Genomic DNA, 22,836 nt, shown 5'->3' on the forward strand with positions numbered 1-22,836 from the left:
GCCAGCCGAGCGCCGAGCGCGGGAGGCGGTGCGGGGAGTTCGCGCCCATTGGCGGCCGGAGGGCGCCTGCGCGCGGGGCGGCTCCAGCGCCGTTCCCCCCCCGGCCCCGCGCCCGCCCGCCCGCCGCGGCGTGTGTCAGGCAGCCATGGAGCGGCCGCCGCCAGCCGCCGCCGGCCCCCGGGCAGCACCGGCCGCGCCAGCGCCACCACCACCGGCAGCCAGGGGAGGCGGCAGCGGCGGCGCGCCCGCCGGCAGCGCCTGGCGCCGCTGGGCGCAGTGACAGCGCCTCCTCTGCACCCCGGCCCCGCCGGCCCCCGCCTCCCGCCGCCGCCGCCTGCGATGCTCAGTGAGTGGCGGGGAGAGGGGAGCGGGGCCGGCGCGGGGCTGCGGGACGAGGCCCGCGGGGAGCGCGGCGGCGGGAGCGGGCCCGGGGCGTCCCGCCGGGCCGCCTCGTGGCGGAGGCCCGCAGGCCCGGCCCGGCCCGGCAGGCGGCTCCCGGGAGGCCGGGGGCCTGGGGCAGGGGGGCAGCCCCGGGCGAGGGCCGGGCCGGGCCGGGCGCCTTCGCTGCCCCTGGAGGTCGCGGAGTGGGCTTTTTTTTTTTTTTTTTTTTCCCTTGAAAAGTGGGTGGGTTTAATTAGCAGCTTCTTATCGCACCATTTCTCTTCCTTTTTTTTTTTCTTTTTTTTTAAATTTTTTTTTTTTCGTTCTGTTAGGGGAAGACTTTGGCTTCCGCGTCCCTTCAGCGAGCGCCCGTCAGTTCCCCACGCGTGAAGCCGTGCCCGGGCGGCTGCGGCCCGGGACACGTTTGGGACGGGCCGGGGGCTCCGTGGGACCCTTGGCGTGGGCCCGGGTGTCGGCTGGCGGGGCCGCCGGGGCTCCCGGGTGGACGGGTCGGGTGGCGGGGACTGGAGGCGTGAGGTGCCGCGTTGTGTCCTGCGGCTCCTGCCCCGGGAGCGCAGAGGGGGCAGCGCGCTGTTTGGCTCCGTCTTCGGGAGCTGGGAAGAAACACCGAGGAATTGGCAAAGCTTAACCCGTGGACGGTGAGCCAAATCGAGGTCCAATGCAAACGGAGACCGGCTCTTCTAAAATCACAGCTGTTTCCTCTCTGCCTCGTCGCCTGAACGCCGCTGCTCAGGGAAAAGCCTTCTCCGTAGTTCCTGCTATCAGCACCACTTTTCCTATTTTGCACCGCCGGCACGCCGCGTCTCCATGTCGGCTTGTCGTGTTTACTTACCTGTTTTTCTGAATTGCAGCTGCTGCGTGTGTGAAGTCCATCTGCTCTAGGTTCACGGCTATCTTCATATCAGTTCATCCTTACAAAATTTTGTAAATATTAGATTAATTCAGTATCAGAAAAATTAAAATTAAGTGATATAGTATCGTTGGTAGATGCCAAATTTCACCTGTAGTGATAAGAGATAAAAGATGGTACTTCTTTGTTCACAACTGAGGCCTGAGATAGTTCTCGGTAGATAATATTCAAAATGCGCTTTTGTGGGTTGTTTGATTGTTGGTTTGGGTTTTTGCATGGGTTTTTTCGTTTATTTTTTCTAAGATTGCTTGTCCTTGGTTCTTCTCAGGTGCTCACAGATCTTTCCTTAGTCTATTGGAAGGAAGAGGCTGCTGTCCCAGTGTCAGGACAGGAATGCAGAGTATTTAAAAGCAGAGTTTCCAACGCTGGCTTTCAAGCTCTTTTTTTATGTTTGTACTGGTAATATTTCAGGGCTGTGGAATCTGCCTAAACCTGTACCTGAGATGTAGCATAGGCAGGAAATTAATTTCCATGGCCCAATGGTTAATACACAGATAATTTCCAGCTTTTCTAGGAAAGAGGAACATGTGATGCGTTGTCTGTGATTGGCCTCTCCTCTGTGTTTCTTCATTCGTTTTGGTTCCTCAAAAAAAATTAACCTAATATCCATGCATTTTTCTGTTCAAATTTGTGATACTGCAGAAGACATTGCATTGTCGCTGTGCAGACTACTGATGTGATCTTTCTTCTCTCTTTCCTTATATATTTTGTTTATCAGTAAAAAATAGTTAATGGCATTAGTATTTATTGTTCGCTCTGGCTGGTTGAGAAGAACAAGGCAGCTGGGACTTCCGAGCAATTGTTGGCAGCTTTCTGCAGGCATGGACAGGGAACGCTATACACATTCAGTTTGTTTCATATTTTGGAGGTTGTCTTCTGCATCGAGAGCTAGAGTCTTAGAATTGGTCTGGAGGTTTAAATGACAGGCTTGTCCTTTTTTGCCTTTAAATTCTGCATCCTTGACCTGTTGTGAACTGGCTCAGCTTGAACCCAGTTGAAGACATTTTGACACGCTCTCCTTATGTTTATTTTATGATATACTCTGATTGTGAGGGCTTCATGAAGACGATTTGTAGGAATGCTGGTTTTGCCCTTCTTGCACTTTTCATGCTCGCTTTCTCTGCTTCTGTGACATTGCTCTTTGGAATGCTGATGGTGGACGTATAAAGGCAAAATAAACGAAGAAACAAAGACCTGAAATGGAAGTAGGGGTGATAGTGTGTCTGATGCCAACGGGTGTTTCTTGATCAAGGTGCATTTCCTGTACGGTAGTTCCTGCTCTGTCACCTGGGAGTACGGAAAGAGATCTCCTTGAGATACTGCTTGTAACACCCACTAGTGTGCCTGCTGGGAGGAGTACACAAGGTGTGTGAAGGGAGCAAGAAACTGCACAGGTTGCATAAAGCAGCTGCAAACGCCGCCTTCCTGCCCTTGGCTGAAGAAACTGGGGCTTATCCCATTTGGGGTGTTATCCCCAAAGCTCTGAAAAAGCTCGGATTTGAATCAGCTGCCAGCGACTGCTCCTTTCCCAGGCCCTTCTCTCTGGCTGCTAAAATGTCTGATCCTGATGTTAGAATTTGCAACTGCTGGGTAACCTACTGCTGTTTTTGCCTATCGTGTGAAATTTACCGTTTTCTCTGTTGGTCATCTGCTCCTTCAGCAGCTTGAAAAGGCTGATCTCAGTGCTCCTCTTGTTTGTCACTGTTATTTCAAAGGGTTCCCTGGAGTTCTGCATATTTGACACACCAGTTTTTGGTTTCTCTGATCCATTGTGAGTGTACGAGGAATTATCTGTACATGCATGCTGTGCCACATGAATAACGGGTTTTAACCTAGTACCAATTGATCCTGTAACTGAAACAAAAAAAGTATTGGCAAGGATATTTCTAGATGCTCTCTCTTTGCAATTGAGCCACAGACTTGAGGCTGATTTGCACACTTTTGACTGGCTAAAACACTTTGGAAACATTCAGTTGAATCTGTTCTGTGCTATTTTGGGAGTGAGTTTATTTTGGATTATAAGCCAAATACAACAATCTAGATACAAACTCTTCAAAATGGTTTCTAGACCTGAAATAAGCATCTATGAGAGCATCTCAAATACAATTAAGTTGCTACCCAAACCTAAGCTGGATGGCAGACTGTCTGCAGAGGTGTCGGTGTGGACCTGGGCAAGTCACTTGTACGTCAGGCCGTGCTGCTAGCTGAAATGCAGAATAGTAACATATTGCGAAGCTTAGCTAAGGGTATTTTTTAGGAGGATGCTAAGATGCTGGTCCATCCCAGTGTCCACCCTTGTTCATGTTCTTCATTAGAATTCGGTCTTTCCTACAGTTTTGTGCAGCAGAAAAAGTGTTATATTTGAGACAGTGTAGGTGTCGGATTTAATTTATTTAATTGCAAAGAAGATTAAAAGGAAGTTTGCTTTTGGAGTGGAAAAAGTTGTGGTTGAAGCTAATGATTTTAATGGGTCTATCTGGAAGTGCTTTGAAAACTCCATACCGATTGATGTCCCTTCCCCACCCTCAACAGTTATTTCACCAGTGAGAACAAATTCTTTTTAAAATTTTTGTCAAAGCATATGGGTTTGCAATTCCACGTATCTGTTTAAAGTAACTTTTGCTGAAACTTTGCTTCCCCATCTGCTTGGAACTTCACAGAGGGTTTATTGTTCTAACAACTGGGATAAGCACTGAAGTGAGCATGGGTAATAGAAGAGGCTCATTTATGTTCATATTTTTTAAGCTCTCATTTTGTTAGAAATACTGTTCTTCCAAGGGAGAGAAATGGGCATCCTTGTCTCTTTCTCTGAAAAGTTGTGTTTCATTGTATTTAGCTGCTCAAACCAGAAAGCTTGTGCACTTGTAAAATGTATGCAGGTCTTGTGGCAGCGGGGCTGTAAGGTGTAGAGAGCTATCTTGAGGCAGCCTGTACCTATTATTCTGGTAGAAGAAAACTATTGCTTAGTTCTGCTTTAAAGTCTTTTATGTTATCTAAACTTCTGTGTAAAATCAATGGCTGTTGCGAAGGATTGGGGGCAGTCAGGGGCTGCTCAGATAGCATTTGTCTTACTGAGGTTCTTTTATTACAAGCCAGAGACTAAAAGCTAGCATCAGGCTCCTTTTGGTTTTGAGATACTATCAAGTGGTGTTTGTGAGGATGGCTGTCAAAATTTATATAAATGAATCTTCAAAAGCTTTTTTTTTTTTTTAAAACTTTTGTGGAAGGGAAGTCTGAATAGATGGAGGCAGGCAAAAAAGTCAGAAGGCTCTAATTTTGTTTTTAATTTCCCTGGGTTTTGGGGTTTCTTTGTGGTTTTGGTTTTGGTTTTTTTCTGGGAGTTTAGCTAACTGAAGTGCTGCAAGCCTGTCTCTAACCTTTAAGTTCAGGCTATAAGCTATTGCTTCTTGGACTCCCCAAATAGGTAAAATAGATGTGGTGTTTTAAGAACGATTCTGAAATTTCCTTCCTATATGTTAATTTCTCATTCCCTTCACTGTTCTGGTATCACTTCGTTGGTTGGTCAAGCAGAGGAATCAGAAAGTGACTGAAGAATACCCACAGTGTTACTGTAAAAAAGAAAGGAGGAGAAACATTCCCTTTTTATGAGTTATTTTTAACAAAATCAAATACTTAGCTCACCACTGCAGTTTCGGTCTAGAATCCTCGTAAGTATTTTGGATTCCTTGGTGAAATTAGTAGAACTAGGCAGGAAAATATCTTCATAGATCTGATTCAAAGTGTGTAGTTATGCCTTAGTAGTGAGAGGGAAATGCCTAAAGGTTTCATTTCATGCTTCACTAATGAAGTTGTTTGACTTCAGCAATGAAAATACTGAGCTGTTCGTTCTTGGTTTTAATACAGCTGTGGTGTGTGTTGGTTTTAGCATATACCTACACAGTCAGAGCCTCATCATCTCTTTCTTTTCTTTTGAGGTCATGAAACGCGTACGCACAGAACAGATTCAGATGGCAGTGTCCTGTTACCTCAAGCGCCGTCAGTATGTGGACTCTGAAGGTCCCCTAAAACAAGGGCTGAGGCTGTGTCAGACTGCTGAAGAGATGGCAGCTAATCTCACAGGTAATCCTGTCATATTTTCTATGGATGCTTCTTGGCAGATTAGTGATACGTGTGAGTATGTATATTGGTAATGTGTGAATTTGTCTGTATGTATGGACAGCTCTCCTTTTGAAATAAAGAAATTTCCCATTTTGAAGTCTATGTGAGTTCTGACCATTTGAAAAATTAAAATGTGAATGAAAGTGTAACAAGGTGAGATTCATGGTCAGTGAAATGACAAGCTGAAATACCAGGTCAGGATAGTGAAAAATGCGTATGTTATATCCCAAAGAATGTGAGGTCTGGGGAACAGTGGTGCTTTGGGATAGAGGTGAGGAATTAAGTAGAAGCAGGAAAATCTGTTATACCTTTGTACTCCAGCAGGGCTATGTCATGTGAAATGAAAGTGATACAGGCTATTTCTTTCTCTGGCCTAATCAGCTTTCTGGTTGTAAAAGCTCTCCTCTGTCACTTTAAAAAAAAAAAAAAAAAAGCAACAGAAACACACACACAAAAAAACCAAAAACAAACAAACAAAAACCCCAAACCAAACCAAGAAGAAACAAAAAACAAACAAACAAACCAACCAAAAAAACCTTCAGTGGATGAGACAGTTTATTTCCCTGCATGCCCTTTCTCCACTTTCTTAAACATTTCAGAATCCTGTTACACTACCTGCTTTTGAAATCCTGTCTGTGACAGTCTTCATTTTAATTATTATTTTTGTTATAACAAAAACTACACTACTGCTTGAGCATGTACAAATATTCAAAGGAAGCAAGCAATGTGGAGGTTGTGTAGATTAAACTTACTTGTAAAAGTAATGGAAAATACTGGGTGAAAACGAAAGGAGGAAATATTTTTTGTTAATGAAATTGCTTAGATTGTGACAGTATCCCAGGCCAAGAGTGGTGGAGACCTTATTTACTTTTGATAAAACTTGATTTGACAAAACATTTGTTGCTATATAACTGTGCTTGCAGGTAGATACAATTGGATGCCAAAATAGCTCTTTCCATCTCTATAGTATATTACCATAGTTCCAATCCAATGAGTGACGCGTAGGTAAATGTCCAGGCTAACTCTCTCAGGGACCTGAAGGAAATTGGGTAATATTTTGCTAATAGAAGTGACTTACGTCTCCTTCATACTTTTCATTTCCTTGTTGTTTTCAGAGTAACTACTGGAAGTTTGTTGCAACTCCCTGAAATAATACTGGGTGATACAGGGAAGGAATGAAACCAAAGTAAAATGCCAAATTGTTTTTGTCTGGTTTATGGGAGAGGTGTGTAGAAAGGTCAGTGTTGAAATGAGGTTTAGAACTTGGGACCAATCCATATCAGGAGAACGCAGGAGTATCTGAGTAGGAGAGAGGAGCTGGATTGCAAGCCCTTGCATTCTCATACGGCATCATGCAGAAAAAAATGTTTCAGTAAAGAGTGTGAATAAGTGTGCGATTGGGTTTTGTCTTTTTACTAATCTTCCACCGAATGTTCTTACTAAATTTCTTATTAGTCTGTATCCTCATACTAGTGCAAGGGTTTTGTGGCTGGTGATTCAGAACTTAGTCATCAGTTTTCGTTAGAACTGAAAATGGTCTGCTCTGATGTATTGAGCTGCTTACTACTTCTTGTCAAACATGCTTGTAGTAAGCTGTCAGAGAGTACGCTGCAGTTCTATGAATGACTGTCAAGAAAGAAAAACCCAATTTGTACTTATTCCGACAACAGGCTGAAAATACTTTCTGCTGCTGTCATCTTAGTTTTGCAAACTGAGTAAAACCTGACCAGATTCTAAAGCCTGCATTGCTTTATTTTGGTGAAGCAATCAAATATTTTTTTCTGAATATGTTTTTGCTCATTTCTTAACAAAACTCACCTTGTTTTTTCTGTTCAGCTCTTATTGTTTGACTTTTAAATTAACAAACCTGTATAAATGGGAGAGTTGTTTCCTTGTGTCTTCAATTCTGCAGTTTCTTCTTTCACAGTGAAAAGTGTCCTCTGGTTTTGGTTTTAAATAGTTTCGTTTCTCAGTTTTACCTCAGCATTTCTTTTTATCTTCTTCCAGACATCCTCTTCAGAAGAGTTCAGCCCTTCTTCATTGCCTCATGTACTTGCTATATCTGTACAGCTCTGCTTTCACAGAATCATAGGGCAGCCCAGGTTGGAAGGGACCTCAAAAGATGATCTGGTCCAACCTTTCATGGGAAAGGGAGCCCAGATGAGATTACTGCAGATGCAATCAGGCAGGATGCTAGACAAAATACAGCACAGACCTTCTTTGTGACTGTACCGTATTTCTGCAGAAAACTAGAAGAATTAGTGACTAACAGTTTCCTCTAGTATTGCCTATGCTATACTATCAACACATAAGACTATCTGAAAAAAAAGTAAAATTATACATCATTACATGCATGTAAAAGAGGAATCAGTTGCTGTGAAACAAAGAGTGTTTGCTGTAGCCCTGTATTTGTCAGGTGGAAGCAACACTGCTCGTGGCCAACACAGGAGACTACGAGGGTACCGCCCATATCCCTGGGTTAGGAGCAAGTTCCTTTGAGTTTGCTGTCAGATCACACAGCTGGCTGCAACTACTGCAAGTGAAGTCAAGGAGCAGATGTTTCCAATAGATGTTCTTATAACCACTGAGGAAGTGGAAAAGACACTATGGTAGATTTATTAATGTATGAGAAGGATATGGCCAGTGTTTTATTTCTGTCAGGAGAAGAAATATGCCTGAAAATTTAGTCTTGTTTTGGAATCATTTGATCCACTTCATGGCACCAAGGACAGCCAGTTGTGCTTGTGTGGCACGGGCAAGGTGGCAAGTCGTTCCCGTCCCTGCTGAAATGAGGCCACTGGAACTCCATGGAGAGTTGACCCTTGGATGTAACCCTGTGACACAGCATAAAATCCAGGCCTTTGTATTTCTGTTTTTCTTTACTTTTACAATGAGTAGTATGGGTGGTATCGAAAAGTGTCACTAAGTATTCCTGAGTTACTACATGCACGTGCATGCAGTTTACTTTCTCTTGCTGAATATTGATTATATTAAATTTTAACTCCAAATAGCAGAGTATTTTACTTTAGCTGTTAAGTAATACTGTATGTGATCCTGGAGTTCCTACCAGCTTTCAGTTTCTGAAGCAGCCAGGCTGTAGAAAGCGCAGTGTAGCTCTACCTTTCAACAGGTCATATTTGTGTATTTTCAACTGATTTGAGAGAAGATAGGATATTGGTGCTGGAGTCTGTATTTGTTTTTTCCCATGGTAAGCACAGCCCAGCTCTCTGTTTCCGAAGCTGAATTCAGCTTGCCCTGGAGAACTGGTAAACATACCTCCCGTGTTTCCATAAGCTTCAGGAGGACAGACCTGTGTCTTACCAGAGAGAGGGGAGAATAGTGAGAGGCTGCCTGTACACCATGTGCTGATCTCTTTCTAATTAGAAGCATTGAGAGGAGCTGGAGGCCGGCCTATCTCTCTTCAGCATGTGAAAATTTGATGATGTTGTTTATAGACTTCCAGGGCTGTCAGAGTTGTGCCTCTGTGTGTGAGCCAAATGCTGGGACAAAAAGTGATCAGTCAGGAGTAGGGAGGCAAAGAGAGAGAATGGAAAGCAGTGGAGGGGCAGGGGGGACTGAAAGAAGTTGAAGGAGTTAAAACTGAGAGTAATGAAAAGAAGTTTTGTGGAAGTGAAAGTAGTTATGAATTGGAAAAAAAAAAATAGGAAAGGAAAACAGTGAAACTCCTTGTCGTTTCGTGCTCCTCTTAAACGAGCAGACAAATAAACATATTAATTATAATTTCGTAACTTGTGTTTCTAATCACTGGTATTTGTACACACTTAGGATGTGTTAGTGAGTGGCTGTAAGCCTGCACAAAGTCCCTTGAGAGATTAGCAGAAGAGCAAAGGTTTGGTGCCAGAGAAGGAGAAGCCAACTCCCTTTCTAAATAGTCCAGGACCACTTTTACCAGAGGTGGTATTGGTTCTGAAAACAGGTTTTTAGCACCATCTCAGGAGACTGTAACAACTGGGTTTGTGGTCAGATATCAGCTGCTATTTAACCTGAAAAGTCCTCAGGGAGGAGGACACATTTTGATTAAAAACTAGTAAGTGTTTGCTTAGAGATTCAGTGTGTTTTCACCACCACCCCTGGGAGACTAGTAAATGATAGTGACTGGGACAAGGAATTTGAGACTCTTGAGGCAGTGCCATTGCAGACCTTCTGTCCATGATGAGTGGTGGGTCCCACTGAAAGAGAAACTTTGGAGAAAGTTGCAGATTGTTTTTCTCATCTTTTCTCAGTGCCAAAGTAGTAAAACTGCTGAGTATTATGTAAAACCGTTAAGGGACCTGTGACGGTATTACTCTGAATTTCTTGGGAACTTAAGGTTGTATTTGAAAACTGAAAAATGTGTTCTGGGGGGAGCACGAGGTGGTTTTTTTGGGTTTTGGGGGGGTTTTTCTGTTTGTTTTTTAAAGTTTTCAGTATACATCCTCATTCATGATCTGTCTGGGTTGTTAATGCCATGTTCAGATGCTTTGGACTGTGTCATCCCTGGATGGTTTGAAAGATGAAATGTCATCCTGGTGGCTGCATTACCTTGGATTTTATGAGTAGCTTCGTTTCCAGACACGTATGCAAAACTCCTTAAACCCCTATTTAATTTTACTTATTTTATTTCACAGTCCAATCTGAATCTGGTTGTGCCAACGTTGTGTCTGCAGCTCCCTGCCTGGCAGAGCCACAGCAATATGAAGTACAATTTGGACGATTACGCAATTTTCTCACAGGTAAGGAAGAGGAAACTAGCTGTTTTGGGTTTGGTTTTTTGTCATTTCAATTAGTAAAGGACAAGATAATAAAATTACAAATCATGTCTCTAATATTTTGATTTCTAGTTTTGAGATTTCAGTTACTACAAATAGAAATTTTTTTTTTCCTTTTTTTGTTGCCTGGGTGCTGAGTACTTTTGGCTTCTGTAGACAGCGGTATGTTTGCCCTTTCGTGTTCAACCATTTGACCTTTGTGTAGCTCGACAGCCAGCTGACCATGAGCCAGCAGTGTGCCCAGGTGGCCAAAAAGGCCAACAGCATCCTGGCTTGTATCAGGAATAGTGTGGCCAGCAGGACTGGAGAAGTGATTGTCCCCTTGTACTTGGCACTGGTGAGGCCACACCTTGAATCCTGTGTTCAGTTTTGGGCCCCTCACTACAAGAAAGACATTGAAATACTGGAGAGAGTGCAGAGGAGGGCGATGAAGCTGGTGAGGGGCCTGGAGCACAAGTCTGATGAGGAGCGGCTGAGGGAACTGGGGCTGTTCAGCCTGGAGAAAAGGAGGCTGAGGGGAGACCTTATTGCTCTCTGCAACTACCTGAAAGGAGGTTGTAGCATGGAGGGGGTTGGGCTCTTCTCCCAAGTAGCAAGTGATAGGACAAGAGGAAATGGCCTCAAGTTGTGCCAGGGGAGGTTTAGATTGGATATTAGGAAATGTTTCTCCACGGAAGGGGTTGTGAAGGACTGGAACAGGCTGCCTGGGGAAGTGACTGAGTCACCATCCCTGAAGGTGTTCAAAAGATGTATTGGTCAGGCTCTTAGGGACACGGTTTAGTGCCAGAGTTAGGTTACCGACTCAATGGTCTTGAGGATCTCTTCCAACCTAAGTGATTCTATGATTCTAGACAACAGCATATATATACAGGGCAAAAAAGATTAGAGTGCTTTATTTGAAAGGCAGGTAGCTTAGAAATGAGCGTAGTTCTCTGCTGTTTCATAGTTTAGGGGTTTGAATTTTATTCATAACTGGCTTCATTTTATGAGGGTCTAGATTTTTAAGGGAGAATCTTCTGTTCCCTTAAATTTACCTGTACTGGCTTTGAGACTGGAGGTGTGATGCAGAAAAAAAGAAAAAAAATTAGGTACGCCTTGGAATGCCCTCATTTCTTCTGAGTCCCAAATGTGTGAAGAAGAAAGCAGATAGGATTTTTAGATAATAGTACCAAGGAAAGTGAGATTGCTACTCCTCCCGGCTTGTGGTATGTCTACATTTGTCCAGTACAGGGACTTGATCTCAGCATTAATATTCCTGATAGTTGTTGAGGGGAAAGGGAGGAAGGCAGAGGCAGAAAATGGTGCCTTAGTCTTAGCCTTGCCACTTAGAGCAGTTCAACACCATTGCTCTTTAGTATTGAAGGTAAATCTGTATGGTTTAATAGATTTTTGAGAAGTATGACTGCTCTGTTCAGTGGCTTAAATATTACTTGGAGAAGTTCTGGGCATGGTTTTGGTGTTCAGGTCAACTGTTTGCATCTTTTTTGTCCCTCTTGCTTGGTTTTGATTTCTTACTCCCATGTAGAAACAGGAGCAGTTCATGTGTGTAACTTGCCAGGCAGCCGCAAGGCACAGCAGGACACTTCCCACTTCTGTGACACCTGCCTACAGGGGCACTGAGGAGTAGGCAGGGGACTAGGACCACTGAATAATTTATGAATTACTCTAGAGGTCTCTAGTTCAACTAGCTGCTCAAAGCTGGGTACAATTGGAGTTTGATCAGGTTGTTCAGGGCCTTGTCCAGCCAGGTTTTAAAAACCAAAAAGTGTAAAGAATGCACTGCACCTTTGGGCCCCAGCTGCAGGGTCTGAGCGATTTGGTGAGAAGTTCCTTTTTAGCAGCTTGTCTGTTGTCCTTCCACTGAGCACCTCTGAGAAGAGGCTGGCTTCATTTCCTCCATAATGTCCAACTGGGTACTGAAGACAGCAGTTAGATAGCCCCTTAATCTTCTCCAGGCTAGACAGACCCAGCTCCTGTAACCCTTCTTCAGACGTCGCTGAGGAACATTTTCTTCCTTCCCATTTCTGCCAACTTGCCATCTCTTCCCTTTTTCCCGTGCTGCAGAGTGAGATCTTTCCTCTTGCTGTGTTTCTGGACTGTATAGCACCTGCAGAGAAAACAGCAGCTGCTGGCTGCTTAGTGCTTTTACCGCATACAAACCACTGGTTTCACTGGCTTTGGCCCAGTTTCAGTGAGACAGAAGGGAGAATGATGCCTAAGTCTGCAAATATGTATGTATACACTGCAGACCACACACACGTTCTGTAGTTACTCATATAGCAATGAGAGAGAGGCACAGCATGGACCAGAAAAAGTCTGGAAGAGTGCTCAACAGGAGAGGAAAAATAACCTAATGGAAAAAGGAAAAAAGAATATGCATTGTTGAGTGTCAGGAGGGAAGAACAAGTTGAAAAGAAGCAGTGCTGTTTGAGGATCAGCAGTGCCTGTTTTGTTCCAGTAATTTGGACTGTTTGGTCCTCTGGTGACTCGTTGTTGTGCTCTGTGTGCTGCCATGGTGTTCTGCAGTCGGGCTCCGCTCCTTACAGCTCCCAGCTGAACGTGGGAGGGAAGCAGCCCCAAGAACCTGGTGAGGGAGGGGTGGAGCTGTTGCACAGATCAGTCTCTGCAAGGTCCAGCACAGCCTAATGGGGAGTTCCTTATGCCGTGTGCTAGGAATTACTGCTGGGATTTGCCTTGGCAGAGAGAGGAGCATGGGGAGAGGGAGAAAGTGTGCACATGAGCAGGCACAAAAATAAAACAAGAGCACAGCACATTGCAGTAGCTTTGGAAACTGTAGCTTCCTTTTCCCTGGAGACAAATCAATTCCATCCAAAGCACCCCATGCAAGTTTTATTGAAGCTGAGAGGAAAAAAAAGCCACCAAAGTTCAGGCCTGCACAAGCTAGGTAAATAATTTTGACTTAAACATGTTAAATACTATTCTAAATATAATGAATAAATTTTAAAATCCATTTATTGCAATAAACAGAAGGCATGGGTTTTTTCCTTTGAAATTCATAGGGTAAAAATTCAGCTGTCATGTAGTTTGAGATGGTATTTTAATAGCTGGCCCATGCCTAAAAAGGGTTTTGAAATGTTTGCATTTTGTTCTGACAGCATACCTCACTGACTTGAAAAGTCTCTCTTCACATCTGCAATAGGTACTGTGTATTCCCTTTGGGTGACAGAAGAGATTCGCTTAGATGCACCAACAAAAGTCTCCTCTTGCTTGCTCTCTGTCACTGTCAAGGTTTTTTGAAGTAGTTGTCCTTGCTCTGTTTTATTGCCAGTAGAAAGTGGATTGAGAAATCATTCAGAGTTTGTTACTGTTTTTTATATAGATTCAGATTCTCAGCACAGCCATGAAGTGATGCCTCTTCTGTATCCCCTCTTCGTCTACCTCCATCTGAACATGGTCCAGAATGGCCTAAAAAGCACAGTGGACAGTTTTTACAGCCGCTTCCATGGCATGTTCTTGCAGAACGCCAGCCAGAAGGATATCATTGAGCAGTTGCAGACTACCATGACTATTCAAGATATCCTGTCCAACTTGAAGCTCCGGGCTTTTCTGGACAACAAGTATGTCATCCGCCTTCAAGAAGACAGCTACAACTACCTTCTTCGCTACCTCCAAAGTGACAACAACAACGCCCTGTGCAAAGTCCTGACCTTGCACATTCACCTGGATGTACAGCCCGCCAAGAGGACCGACTACCAGCTCTACGCTGGTGGGAGCTCCTCACGCAACGAGAGCAACGGCCTGGAACCCAGTGATGTGCCGGCTTCCATTCTGCAGAACGAGGCGGCACTGGATTTACTGCAAGACAGCATTAAACGTGTCAAGGACGGGCCTCCTTCCTTAACGACCATCTGTTTCTATGCCTTCTATAACACGGAGCAGTTGCTGAACACTGCAGAGATTTCACCAAACAGCAAGTTGCTCGCTGCTGGGTTTGATAATTCGTGCGTGAAGCTGTGGAGTCTGCGTTCCAGGAAGTTAAAATCTGAGCCCCACCTGGTTGATGTGTCTCGCATCCGCCTGGCTTGTGACATCCTGGATGAGGAGGTCTGGATACCTTTCCCCCCTTGCCCCCCCCACCCTTTCTGCTGAGGTATTTTGGACGTGTGTTGTGGAGTATTAAATAATATCTTAGGGGAATGTGAGGCTGTTCCACAACCTGTTGGCCTGGACGCACAAATTTTATAGCCTATTCTTGTCCTTGTTCTTTCCGGCAGTGGCTGTAAATGCTGCACTGAGGTGCGATGAGTTTGTGCTCTGGTCATAGTTCGTTAGTCCTAGGTGCTGATTTCCTTCCTCCAGCTGTGCTTGAACAGATGACAGTGCACAGGCAACCCAGTAAGGACAGGTGGCTAGAGAAGGTTCCCTTCCTCGAGAAGCATGGAGCCTTCTTATGGATGGGAAGATGAAACGAGGATATTCAGGCAGTAAGAACACATTATGGTAAACGAAAACTAGAAGGAAACTGGCTGAGAACAGTCAGAAGGGTGGAGAGAAGGGGAGAGATGCAGGAAGAGGAAAATAAGGACAAAGTAAGGAAAGAGCCAAAGGAGGCTGGTCTGAGGCCTCAGTAAGAAGGAGGAATGCCTAAGTGCAAAACTGTATTTAAGGAATCACCTTAACCAGAGATGAAGAGTTAGCATGGAAAAATTATCTAAAATGCCTCTGTTAAGGAATCTGCAGTGTAGAAACTTCAGAGACTTCCCACTTGGAGTGCTGGAGACAAGGACCAGGGGGGTGTGTGCCTTCACATGCAGACTAGATAGCATCTTCTCGTTTACTATTTTTTTTTTTGCCTTCTAGTCACACCCTTCCTTCCCTCTTGCCACAGCTGCCCACGTAGCATCTTATATCTGGTTAGAGATCAGATTTTGTGACTCTTCCTTTGTTTAATAACACTCCTTTTGAAGGAAAAAGAAAAAAAGAGCCTCATTTGTTCTTGTGTTGAGCATTTAGCAGGAGCAATGTCTTTTTTCCACTGTTTTTTCTTCTCATAAAAAATACCTAGTGGCAGTGTTCTGTTTGTTTTGGCAGAGTGCAGAGAGCCTGCTGTGTGCAGGGATCTATGGTTAGGGATTACTTAGTCAGCTTGAGAACCAGAGGCAGGCGTTCAGGTGAGATAGCACAGGGACATGCTCACTGCTTCCCAGGTTAACCCTTTCTGCAGAACGAGCAGGTAAGTGGGTCAGACTAGACAAGATGGAGTTGTGGACTTATTACTGCAGGAGTTCGTAGGACATGTGACTGTGTGTATTGCCTGTCATGGAAACCAAATGTCAATAACCTGCAACAGAGGAGAATTTTCTCTGGTAAATCAGCAGATCACCTCCTTTCGCTCCAGGCTATAGAAAAGTGAGATATTGCCAGGTTATCGCTTTTTTTTTTTTTTTTTTTTTTTGCACAGAGACACATACTTGCATATTGTACATGTAGTATGAAACAGCCACAGAAGCTTGAGTACAAATGGCTCTCATTGGTTATTTAGTATTTTGTATATCCTGCAGTATTTGTGCACAGGTCCAAAACGAAAAACTGGTCGAAGACCAGCACAGGTTAAAGTCATTGTTGCTCTGAATAACTTCCACCACTGACAAAACGAATAGTGACCTGATCAGGAGTTCAAAGTTAAGGAGTTAAGGGACGATGCTAGCCTGAATGCTCGGCTGGTTACGTGTCCCAAGTGTAAATGAAAGCCTATTGACAACAAAGGAAATAAATTTCTGTATCTGAGAGCCCAAAGTGAAAATACACAGACACCCATGGGGTCAGAGGTGGGAAAAAAACAGCACCTGCTTGGGTGCCAGAGGAGCAGAAGCCACAGATACTGAGACAGACCAAACAAGACCACCCTGACCGGGCTGCAGTTACCAGTAATGCAGCTCAGTGTGAACTTGGGCTGTGTTTCAGACTGTTGCTGCACTATGAGCAGCAACAATTCACAGTGATAAATCTGATGAAAACTTTGACAAAGAATAAAAATTCTGAATGTGATTTGACATTGCTTCCCTGGGTTCTACAGAATAACTTGTGAGGATGTTAAACTCAGCTGGGTTTTGTAAGGTTTCTAAGTTTGGTTTGGTTTGGTTAATTTCTGTATTGTGTAGTTAGCTTTGGATACTGTATTTAGTAGTGGCTGAAATAAGTATTCTTCAGCTTCATTTTTGATTTGCTGCAAGCAAAGAGGTCCTTCTGCTTATGGAGAAATAGGAGTCTAAAGCTTTGCAAGTTTCAGTGGATCTTGTTCAGAGTGGCACTAAAACTACACTGTTGAGTTTATTAGCTCTTTACGTATATATAAATATAAAAATGAGGTTGAGACTTGGCAAAAGTGTTAGAGAATGATATTTTTTTCCTAGTCCATGTAAAGCCTTTGTGTCAGTAACATTGAAGTCATCTACTAAGTGTAATTTTAGTGAATTTTCCCTCAGTGTGATGCCCCAGGGCACTTCACTAGTGTTGTGTTGTCTTGCCTCTTGGAAATAGGAGAGGCTTATTATTTTGAGATAAATTCCTTTTTCTTTATAGTAGCATCTCACAAATGCCATATTATAGCCCTCTTAAAGTCCAGTGTAAAAATGCAGTTTTGCAGCCATGCAAATGGACGTATTATTTGTCTCTTTGCCATTTTGCCATGCCCATCACTGGTACTACATAAATCAATATGAGAAAATAGTACTCTCTGTTTCAAGCTGCAAGAGTGTCAGCCTTTAAATTCTGTAAAGACTAAGACTTGAGACCATTCAGCTCTGCTTCCAAGATTCTGCTTTTAAGGGGCAGTGGTCCTTCAAGTGATAGTGAGCAGGGATGATGCTGACACCTGAGTGGATGGCAGATGGGAGAGAATTCTGGAAAGAGCAGTATGAAATCTCCTGCAAAGAGTGCTGTGGTATTTAGTCCCTCATCTTTCCCTGATAGGAGATCACTACTGTAGGCACGGAAGAGATCTTTCCTTTTGACATCTTAAGAGCACTGCAGGATGAGAGAGACGATGATACCCAGGGAAACCTGTTACTAGTTAGGAAAAAAAAAAAAAAGGCAGTGAGGGAGATATTGTTTTGCTTTCTTCATGTCATTGATGCTTTTTGTGGCTCACTGGTTCCCTCGAGGCTTATGCTGGGTAGAAGATCAAGATAGTTTTTGTCAGCTAGATGTTTGCTGCTCACAGTGTTAAATGCATTTCCACTAAATTCTTCTGGGTCCACATGACTGTCATGCAAAATCTGTTACTGATTTAAGTAACAGCTGAGGAATTGGGCAATCTGTCCATAGGTATCATTTGGAAGGTGTCCTGCGTAACAAAGCATGCCAAAGTTTTTGTTCTTTTCAGTTTCTTAATAATATACTTTTGAGGAGTCTTGTACTTTCTGAGGAGGACTTCCTTTTCACTGCTGAAGAGTAGACTTAATTTTTTAGCTCATTTTAGTAGCGTTCGTAGGTTTTCCACTTCTATTACTTAAAATCTGTTTTGATAGTTATTTTCAAAATGGATAGTACAAATAATAAAAGGTAGTTTTTAGTGTGTATGTAGGTTATTGATTAAAATAGGTTTATATAACTTAATTTCTTGTCCATTCCAAGGAAATACAAATTGTTCGTGCTAACTTGAAGCAGCAACCGCTTCAGAAGGAGCTAATGGATATCTGGGTAGTGCCCAGGATATCCATATATCCAGGAAACTTATTCAGCGTGTGAAATTCAAATCCTGAAAAAACATTATGAAGAGAGATTCCCTGCTGCCTTGCTGATTCATAACACAGGTTGCAACCTTTTTATAGCTGCTGTAAATGCTCACCTACATGGTAGTAGTTGTGGGATGCCCTGCTTTATCTGACAAAGAAATGAAGCTTGGTTCTGCAAGCCACTAATTTAGTGGCTGTACTTCCAGCCACTTTGTTGATCTGGTCAACAGAGTAACTTGGATAGGGGAGGAAACATAAAATTTAGTGACTCAGAGGCATGACAGGTATAACATTTTTGGTGAGTTATAACAGCAGTGTGCAATTGTTATGCGAAGTGGGCGTCAAACAGAAGTCAAAGATAAGATTTGCTAGTTGTGACCATATAAGAGTGTGGTTTTGAATGCTACAGAAAACATTGTCAAGTAAGCTGCTACTGTAATACAAGAAGAGTAGGTGCTCCCTGACAGACCAAGTAACTCTATAGGAATTTGAAGGCGTAAAATTAAGTACCTGGACTTGCAGAATTTACAGAAACTATAATACAATATAGGTAACTTGAATGGGCTTCAACTGGTAAGTTGTCAGGGCTTCCACTGGTAACTTGTCAGGAATCTTATGGTTGTACTTAAACAGTATAAAATGCTGCAGGTATCAGCCTCTCTCCTTTAATGTGGCAACATAGCCTAGAGATGCCGTGGGCTCTAGCAAGCAATGCTCTGAGGTAGAAAGAGCAATATGAATAAGAATGGGGCTTTGCATGCTAGAGCCTGCAATTTCTCTCTGCCTCACCTCCATAGCAGAGATGAAGTTGGCTCCCAGCCACATCATAAAATTCCCATGGGCATGGGCTGCTCTGAGGAGAATTAGTGTGGCTAAACACAGCCTGCTGCTGCCTCCTGCTAAACACACGGTGGGGATGGAGAAAGGTGGCCAGCAAGCTAAGTCAGAGTTTGCTCACCTCAGACATGACGTTTGAAGCCACTGGAGGAGAAGGGCTTTCAGGACTGTTACTAAGTCTGAAGCAAAACTGTCCTGAGGTCAGAGGGACAGAAGATGTCGTGTCAGCCAGGAGAGCTGCTCAGGACACACTGACATGCTGGTGGCTAGCGGTCCGGCAGCCCTGGGGAACTGGGTTTCCTCTCAGGGCAGGAAACGGGCTGGTTTTTGATGGCAGAAGTTAAAGGGGCTGCTCACAAGCAAAAGGGCGTTGTTTGAATTCGATGTGCAGAGATTGTCTGTAGATGAGTGTTACTGATTCAGTACTGAGGAGAAGGGGCATCTCAAGCACCCCAAGCCGTGGTTATCTCACACTCTGTCAGTGAGACCCCAGTTTGTTGGGCAAGGATGCTCTCTTGAATTGAGATTAGTTGAAAATTGTGCAGTCTGTAGCCTTTGAAGAAATGGTCCTTGAGCAGACTTTCAGAGGCACTTACCCTCCATGGGGAGATTTCCCTTAGCGCAGCTCACTGAACAGTCTTTAAACATGAAAGTCTTTACTTGTTAACTATCTACCCTGGTACTTGAATTGGAGAATTGCAGGATAAAAAGATTTCCAGTGCCATCCTTTTTGTGATTGTTCATCTTCTCCTACCCCAAAACAGATCCTTTGACCTAAATAAGCTGCATACGCTTGTTGTTCTTGAAGAGTGAGGATGTAAAAGCATGCAGATGGAGCTTTCATGGAGAATTAGATATTACGGCCTTGCTGGGTTTCTGTTCACATGTGGGACTAAGGAGGAATGTTGAGCAGACAGCTTGTCAAATATGCTGTGTCTTTCTCCTGCTTTTTGTTTAAGATATCTGTGTTTCTTTTTCTCTACTGTGAGATTCACTTCCAATAATAACCACACCAAAAAAGAAGAGCCAAGGTCTGTTTCAGCATCTTAGCCAAAAATTTAGTAGAGACCAGATAGGGAATAAGCTATGTTTTTAGCAAGTGGAAAAATGTCATAAATTTTTTCCCCTATTTGCATACAGTCCCAGGTTAAGGTGCCTTCTGGAGGGAGCATGAGGCTACCCAAAATGAAGATATAAACCTTTATATAAAGTCTTCTCTCCCTATCTCTTTCAGCATTAACTTAGATATAACAAACGCCCTAGCAATGTTTGTGTCTCAGAGTTTCATAAAATGTGCCACATCTAAAATAGCTTCTTCAGTATTAACGCCCGCCTGTTTTCCTCATGGTGTTTCCTGTGTTTGTTGAACAGATAAACATGCTTTCCTTTCTTGTTTCTTTTTCTCCTCCCCAACCAGGAGGAAGAGGATGACAGCGCAGGCACAGAAATGAAGACCCTGAGAGGACACTGTGGACCTGTGTATAGCACGAGGTTCCTTTCAGACAGTTCGGGACTCTTATCTTGTTCTGAGGACATGTCCATCAGATACTGGGACCTCGGAAGTTTTACAAACACTGTGTTGTACCAAGGACATGCCTATCCTGTCTGGGATTTGGATATTAGCCCCTGCAGCCTGTACTTCGCCAGTGGTTCCCATGATCGCACTGCAAGGCTCTGGTCATTTGATCGGACGTACCCGCTGCGGATATACGCAGGCCATTTGTCGGACGTAGACTGTGTCAAGTTCCACCCCAATTCCAACTATGTAGCAACGGGCTCCACGGACAAAACCGTGCGCTTGTGGAGCACTCAGCAAGGCAACTCAGTGCGTCTTTTCACTGGGCACCGTGGCCCCGTGTTAGCGCTTGCGTTTTCTCCCAATGGTAAGTACCTGGCGTCAGCAGGTGAAGACCAGCGGCTAAAGCTGTGGGACTTGGCATCAGGAACTCTTTACAAAGAACTGAGGGGGCACACGGACAACATAACCAGCCTTACTTTTAGCCCTGACAGTAGTTTAATTGCTTCAGCGTCGATGGACAATTCAGTCCGGGTCTGGGACATTCGGAACACTTACTGCAATGCCCCTGCAGATGGGTCTTCCAGTGAACTGGTTGGTGTATATACCGGACAAATGAATAATGTACTGAGCGTACAGTTTATGGCCTGTAATCTTCTTCTAGTGACTGGAATTGCACAAGAAAATCAGGAACATTAACTTTTTTTTTTTTCTTAGGGAAGTGGGTGGGTGTATTGAATGCCAGAGTCCATTGCAAGCTGAGATTAATGACTGTGAAACACTTTTCTTCCCCTACCCCCTTGAAAGGCATGTTCAGAGTGATACAAATGCTTTAAAATGTCTTGCCCACAAAAAATGCTGTTGAACAGAATAAGGAAAAAAGGAGGAGTTATGAAAATATGTATGCATTCTAATCTTATAGGGATGGGGAAAAGTTGAGTCACTAGTAGCCTGGGGAGACCGAAAGCCTGTTCCAGACAAGTGAACTGCCAACCAGATAAGCTGCTGACCTGCACTTAAATATCCTGCATTGATTGATGGGCAAATCTTACCCACTGTTAACTGAGGCTTGAGTGTGTGGAGAACTACTGGCTCAGTGTTTTTTGGTTTGCTTTTGTTTTCCTGGTATTGCAGAGGACCAGCATTTTAAGACCCTTCTATTAAAAAAACATTATGTATTTTCTACAGTGATAGTGGTCCTAAATATTACAGCTCCCTATAGCACTTCTGGAATATTTTGGACTTGCTAAGTAGAAAATTCCATCGTTCTTTTTAGTAAGGGGGTGGAAATCTGACCTCTGTTGGGGCCCATCTCTGCATTGTCATTTGGGTTTGGTTCCTGATACTAGCTGTGAGATTTGTATTTATGTTCCATTAATTAGGAATCTTTCTGAATCTGGTTGCACTGTGTTTTGAGGATGGAAGGACAGTGGGAGTAGAGCGGTGGCTTTAAGGGTAATAAACGACTTGCCTTGTCTGGAGGGAGGGCACAAGAGAACTGAAGCAGCTAAGTTTGGACTCCTAATGGAAACTGGGCATGTCAGTCCACCATTGCACCTCACAGAAATATTTCCGTAAATGGAAGTTGACAGTCTAGGGAGAGGGGGACAGGGAGAGAGGGAGAGACACAAAGTGACATGGGAAAAAATAGTATTACTAAATTATTGTGCATACACAGAGGCAGCTCTGCCAGTGTTGGATTTTTCTCAAAATGTTGCAATATCAGTTTCAGGAACACTTTGTGAGATAAATCATCAGCATTTACAACAAGGATCTGCAGAAGAAGCACGTTCTAGTTTGTCATTTGGAGAGATTAAATATTTCTGCTTTCTGGAAAGAGTTATTTTGTATTTTGTTTTCTATTAAAAGCATTTAGTTTAAAAAAAAAAAAAAAGTGTTTGGCCCCTTTCTGGGAAACTTGCTCTGGCGTGCATGGGAAGAAGAAAGCAGGAGCATGCATCTCCTACGCTGCTTGAGCCAGAGCCCGCTTGGCATGCGGAGGCTGAATCAGGTGGTCTCGCTCGCTTGGTGCACGCAGTTTTGATATCCCCCTCCTTGCTTTCCACAAAGCCGACTTGACAGGTCGTGGAGTAGGGTGTTGACGCAGCTTTGTAGATCAGCTGAAATGCACGTGGAGGGTCTAGGTACCCTCTGCAGTTGACAGCATGCACCAGAAGGCCTCATTCTGTAGCACTGCATGACCTTTACGTTGTGATTTGATGTTCTAAAATGCCTCTTTGGAGCAAAGGCACATTCCTAATGTCTTCTAGATAGGCTGTGGGTAGTAAATGATAATTCCCTTCAGCTTCCCTCAGACCTTCTGGACTTTCATGAGAGAAGTCTCTTGAGACCATCTGAATAATCAAAAAAAGTTTAGATGACAGCTCACAATTGCTATTTTTCTATTGTCTCCTTAGGTTGATAAATGACCAAAACCTTTTACCAGAAAAGTGTTTGACCTTTCTGAGTTTAGTAACAGTGTGTGCTGCAGCTCAGTTCTGCGAGTACCGGAAACCCTCTGTACGCTTGGAGTTGAATGGCACTGCTAATCTTCTGACGGCTGGGTATCGAAAGTGTGAAGCAGCT

The 22,836-nt window shown here is 43.8% G+C and overlaps 1 protein-coding gene across 2 annotated transcripts; it reads left to right on the forward strand.

Moving 5' to 3' along the window:
- Positions 1-133: 133 nt before the first annotated feature.
- Positions 134-22,111, forward strand: TAF5L (TATA-box binding protein associated factor 5 like). 2 transcript variants are annotated; one of them, XM_065632604.1, is made up of 6 exons: positions 134-346; positions 714-1,040; positions 5,248-5,392; positions 10,060-10,164; positions 13,541-14,265; positions 20,152-22,111. In XM_065632604.1, the coding sequence occupies exons 3-6, from the start codon at positions 5,251-5,253 to the stop codon at positions 20,947-20,949; spliced, it is 1,770 nt and encodes a 589-aa protein (XP_065488676.1). In that variant the 5' UTR covers positions 134-346; positions 714-1,040; positions 5,248-5,250; the 3' UTR covers positions 20,950-22,111. The 2 variants fall into 2 exon arrangements, with proteins under 2 accessions (XP_065488676.1, XP_065488675.1); XM_065632603.1 differs by lacking the exon at positions 714-1,040.
- The last annotated feature ends 725 nt before the right edge of the window (positions 22,112-22,836 follow it).

Source organism: Caloenas nicobarica, chromosome 3, assembly GCF_036013445.1.
Source record: "Caloenas nicobarica isolate bCalNic1 chromosome 3, bCalNic1.hap1, whole genome shotgun sequence".
Classification (NCBI taxonomy): domain Eukaryota; kingdom Metazoa; phylum Chordata; class Aves; order Columbiformes; family Columbidae; genus Caloenas; species Caloenas nicobarica.